The sequence below is a fragment of the Cibotium barometz genome, chromosome 38 (genome assembly GCF_041138505.1).
Source record: "Cibotium barometz isolate CiBa-2024 chromosome 38, ASM4113850v1, whole genome shotgun sequence".
Classification (NCBI taxonomy): Eukaryota; Viridiplantae; Streptophyta; class Polypodiopsida; order Cyatheales; family Cibotiaceae; genus Cibotium; species Cibotium barometz.
In genome coordinates, this window is record NC_141083.1 from 31,013,047 (window position 1) to 31,018,665 (window position 5,619).

At 42.2% G+C, this 5,619-nt stretch overlaps 1 protein-coding gene across 1 annotated transcript; it reads right to left on the bottom strand.

The window, feature by feature from the left end:
* Positions 1-493: 493 nt before the first annotated feature.
* Positions 494-3,953, bottom strand: LOC147616597 (pentatricopeptide repeat-containing protein At1g06140, mitochondrial-like). Its single transcript, XM_086777664.1, has 2 exons — positions 3,567-3,953; positions 494-3,491 (listed from the first exon to the last, which is right to left on the bottom strand). The coding sequence occupies exons 1-2, from the start codon at positions 3,645-3,647 to the stop codon at positions 1,572-1,574; spliced, it is 2,001 nt and encodes a 666-aa protein (XP_086633790.1). The 5' UTR covers positions 3,648-3,953; the 3' UTR covers positions 494-1,571.
* Positions 3,954-5,619: the final 1,666 nt, after the last annotated feature.

Sequence of the window (5,619 nt, forward strand, 5' to 3'; positions counted from 1 at the left end):
TGGCCATGTTGAACTTAATGATTGACAACCCTTGAGGTTTCCTAGCCTCCCATAAACACATGCTTCCTAGGTCTTAGCTGAGCAAGACTTTCCACATTACGACATTACGGCTAAAACCATTCTCCAAATGCAAAAAACAAGCCAACAAGATGGTAACACATGGAATGGTAAATGAAATGTCATAATGCAAGGCATACACCTCAACAGAGAGAACATAAGAACCTGAACAAGACAACGAAAGACAATAACAGACCGAAGAAAAAAAAACAATACAGAATCTGAATTTTTACTAGAAGTGGCAAACTATTCACCGAAATTAAATCTATACAAACCACTGCATCCTAGCGCGGCTAAAAAATTAAGAAAAGAAGAGCATTTCCAATTATTCGGATGCAGGAGGATCGCTAAAAGTATCGATGGATTAGCTGACATTCGGATAATTATCTAGATTAATAGTACTTAATAGCATTGATCAAAGAAACATAACAAAGAATGTTCAAGACAAAAAACTTGTATCGATTCCTCTACTATTTGCCAGACTCTTACATGTGGATTATATACGGATACAAAATATAACTGGACGCAATTGCTAGGTTGTCGCCTATTCAGCTCAGCCAGCATTGTACTACATTGATGCTTAAAAAAGAAAAGATACCACCAAGGCTAATGTTACTAAGGGTGGTTAACAACTTACTCCCAAGTGACCTAGTGAGAAATGACTTATGAAGTATATAAGTCAATTTCTCTAGTGCGTAACCATACTTCCCATTTATGCAATCGATTGAATGTTCTCTGTACTGTCAGTCTCCCTTGCAATCCACTTTGTGTGTGTAGGCATGCTAATGATTAGGGTTTGGGAAGGCAATGCCCTCTCTTAGTTCCTGAGACTTCTTTGTCCTGTTCTCTGCTCTTTCCTCATGGGAACCAAGCAGATTGGAGCTTTAAGGTGACCATACAAGCATTGGCTTCATTGAATTGCAACACCTACAATACAAACAGCCGCTTCAGTGTGACAACGAATGCGAGAACCATTTGATGCATGTGCTTCCCACATGAGGAGGTGAAGCTATGGAGTTTGACTCTAGCTTGGTTTTGAGGTAAGCTCCCTAACGACCCTTGCATCAACAAGACTAAACATGAATTGGTGCCGGTTTCAAGGAGCACCTTTTTGCTGTTGTCTAGGCAGTTGCACTACTATCACCAATATTCCTTACAGTACACTTTCCATACTCGAAAATGTGAATGTGGTTTGCAGCTTTGACCTGAATTTTGTGCTGCTGCACTTTTGATATAAGCGATGTAGCAAAATGGCATTCACCACAAACCCGCATGTTCTTCGTAACACATATAGGTGTCCCTTCAGGTGTATTGATGAGGGCACATGCGATGGCCAACTTCTCACTATGTCTGCATAGTATAGCTTCCTTTGCATCGTCTGAAATGTCTTATGACACCCAATGCAAACTTGGGGAATACCCATCCCAATATTTTTTGACCGATGCCTTTTAGCTTCACACATATATTTTTATCTTGGGGATGACTGCCATCCCGAATGTACATTTCCACTTGCATCAGTCCACCAACAACGTCCTGGTATCTTCCATGCTCCATTTTCCACTTGCATCAGTCCACCAACAACGTCCTGGTATCTTCCATGCTCCATTTTCCATTCTCATAGCTTCTGCTTCCTCTCGCATGCCAGCAGCTGCATATATATTACTCATGCAGACATATGCTGCAGCATCCTTTTCATCCAACTGTACTGCATGTTCAAAGGCCAACCTTCCAAGCTTCACATTTCCCCATTTTCGACAAGCACCCAACAGAGCAGACCAGAGCCGAGGACAATCAGAACGTGGCATCTTCTCAATCACTCCTATTGCCTTGTCAAAGTGCCCTGCACGGCTAAAAAGATCAACCATGCAAGTGTGGTGCTCTAAAGTTGGGATGATGCTATGGACTGTGCTCATAGTTTCAAAGTACATTTGCCCCTCATCCACTAGACCTGTGTGACTGCACGCAGTAAGCAAAGCAACGAACGTGACCAGATCTGGCTCTATACCTTCTTCTATCATTTTGTTGAATGAATCAAAAACAGTTTCAACCTTTCCAAGCTGGGCATATCCTGCAACTAGCACATTCCAGGAGACAACACCCCGATCTGGAAGCTTGTCAAACACTTCATGTGCTTTTGCAAGTGCACCACATTTGGCATACATATCCACTAACGCAGTGCCAAGCACAATATCTTTTTCCAATAAGCCCTGCCTGACAACCTCAGCATGAACCTCTTTGCCCTTCTCAGCTGCTCCTATGCTGCCGCAGGCTTTCAACATGCAAGTGAAGGTGACTGCATCTGGGGAGAGACCCTCTTCTCGCATCAGTCCAAAGCAGTTCAGAGCCTCATCACCATGCCCATGTTGGACATATCCTGCGATTAGGGCATTCCAAGAGACTACATCCCGAATTGGAAGCTCGTCAAACAATTCTTGCGCTTTTGCAAGTGCACCACATTTGGCATACATATCCACCAACGCATTGCCAAGCACAATATCTTTTTCCAATAAGCCCTGCTTGACAACCTCAGCATGTACCTCTTTGCCCTTCTCAACTGCTCCTATGCTGCCGCAGGCTTTCGAGATGCAAATAAAGGTGACTGCGTCTGGAGAGAGACCCTCCTCTCGCATCCTTCCAAAGCAGTTCAGGACCTCATCACCATGCCCGTGTTGGGCATATCCTGTGATTAGTGCATTCCAAGAGACTACATTCCGAACTTGAAGCTCGTCAAAGACTTCTTGCGCTTTTGCAAGTGCACCACATTTGGCATACATATCCACCAACGCAGTGCCAAGCACAATATCTTTTTCCAATAAGCCCTGCCTGACAACCTCAGCATGTACCTCTTTGCCCTTCTCAGCTGCTCCTACACTGCCGCAGGCTTTCAAGATGCAAATAAAGGTGACTGCATTAGGGGAGAGGCCCTCCTCTCGCATCTGACGAAAGCAGTTCAAAGCCTCATGACCATGCCCAACATGGGCATATCCTGCGATCAGGGCACTCCAGGAGACTACATCCCGAACTGGAAGCTCGTCAAACACTTCTTGCGCTTTTGCAAGGGCACCACATTTGGCATACATATGGAGTAGGGCAGTGCCTACATAAATGTTCTTTTCAAGCAACCCCCTTTTGAGAATATCAGAATGTATTCTGCTGCCTTTGCACAGGTCCTTTTGCTTGGCACAAGCCTTTAGTAAGGCTACAAGAGCAGTATCCTCTTGAAACTCCTGGTGGTTGCTGTTGGTATCTCCTTGTCGTGCTTTGTGGTGGGTTTCCTTGGCCTTCGTCATCCGCGTATCCTTCTGCACACAGAAATCTCGTTGCAGTCCTCTTCTTTCGAGTTCCTCTTGGACCCAAGATGGATTGTACCACCCATCCATCCAGAGCGACTCCTTTGTCATTTTATGTTTGAAGTCTGGGGACCTTGGGCTTCTCTGTGATGCCAAACAATACTCAGGAAAACCAATAGGTTTTCGTGTACTCTCATGTAATTGTAAAACAGTGCTTACCTTGCTGGTTCGTTTGTCCCACCATTGGGAGGGATCCCTGAAGTACTCCTTCCATAAGAAGTCCATGTCTCTACACGCCATAGGGAGGGACCCAAGACGAAGTCCTTGTTGTGTGGTGAGCCCTTCTTCTGCGTCGTTAAGTGGTGAGCTCTGCAGAGAAGTGGAACGCCTGGAAAATGCAAATTTGCAATTGTTTTAAGAAGAGTAAATGGGTTGTTAAGTGGTGAGCTCTGCAGAGAAGTGGAACGCCTGGAAAATGCAAATTTGTAATTGTTTTAACAAAAAGTTTACTTTTCTAAGGTTCATTTTAATTGATTTGCACCCATGATGTGTTGTTTTGCTACCCCTATGTGATAAGTGTGGAGACACTTGTAATTAGATAGCCTAGTAAGAGCATGTAAGCTAAAGTGAAAACAGCTGTAAAAAAAGTTTTTACAAGCTTCCACCTTGCAATTGGGTGAAATAACATGCATTGGGATCAAAGGAGCCTAAAGCTCAGTAGCCTCTAGTGGCCAAGGGACCAAAAGACAAACAACCTACTAATGCCACAAAAGCAAGTTGATCCTCACCGAATCTTGCAATGAAGGCACAAAAGAGGATGTGGATGAGTATAAGGAATGCTTTGAGGATGCCAATGATGTGGATGATGTAGAGAATGAAGATGAATTTCCTTTTAATCCGGGTGGATCAAAGAAGTAGCGATTTGAATACGATGATGGGTTACCATTACCTATGTGTACTCGTGATGACAAGTTGGCCACTTTATGCAATATTTCTAATGATGCATATGATGGTTGTAAGGGTGCAAGTACATTGAGGCTTAATTGGCACATGTTTTGGTGGATAGCAAGAGTACACAAATTTTCATCAATACAAAATCTATGTGTTGGAACATGCATAAATGAAAGGGTGGCACGTGTTTTGCTAGATAGCAGGAGTACACATAGTTTCATCAATACAAAATCCATCTACGGTCTCAAATTACAACCCATAGCTTTACTTTCGTGGCATGAAGTTCAAGTGGCTAATGGGACAAAAATGGATTGCACATTGATATGCAAGGATGTGGGTTTAGTACACTCACAAAAGATTACACTTGTAAAGTTGATTTGCTTATGGATATGGGTCTTATTAACACTTTATTGGGATATGTTTGGTTGGCTATTCGTGGGTCGGTATATGAGTTTTATGCATGGTAATGAAGAGGCTACATTGGCTAGGACTCATATGCCAAGGATCAAGATGATTAATGCCACACAACTCAAGATGGAGCTCAAGGATATGGGATGTATATGCTATAGCTTTACAAAGAAGAAGATAATGATGAAAGTGGTGAAGTTAAGCATAAAGGCATGAAGAGGATGTTAAAGGCATACTACACGTGAGATGAGGTGGCAGGGATGTTGTGTTCAATGAGCTAAGTAGCTGGGATGCACCCATAAAACAACCGATAGAGGTAGATGCAGATAAGAATGTGACTGCCCCAAATGGAGAGAAGAAATCACATGTACTACTTAAGGGGCTAGGAGAGTCTTCTAGTAGTGGGTCTATTGTTAAACCTTCGTCAGGTAGGTTGAGATAAAATGTAGGAAATGTTGACATATCATTTAGTGGTAATACAAGTGCTTAAATTTCAGCAAATTTACATGTATCATGCAAGAGTAAAGAGAAAGTGGATTAGCCTTTTGTGATGCTTGATGTATCAACAGGGCATTCATTTGTTGATGTGGTGGGGATAGTGGCTTTGAATAGAGTCTTGATGAGGAGTTTAGAATACCACAAGTCAAGACACCTTGTGTGGGAAAGACAAGAGAAGCCTTGAAGACACCTGACAATGATCCAAAAGTACATAAGTCTACTAAAGATATCCTATGGACATGTTGAGATATTATTAGTATATAAACCATCATTATGAATATATGGTCAAGGCTATACAAGACAAGAAGAATTATTGTTAAATAAGATTTGAATTTTATTTTGAAATTTTTATTTCACAATCCTTTTTGTATCTTATTTAGTATAAATTTTCAAATTTGATCAAAGTATCTTAGGG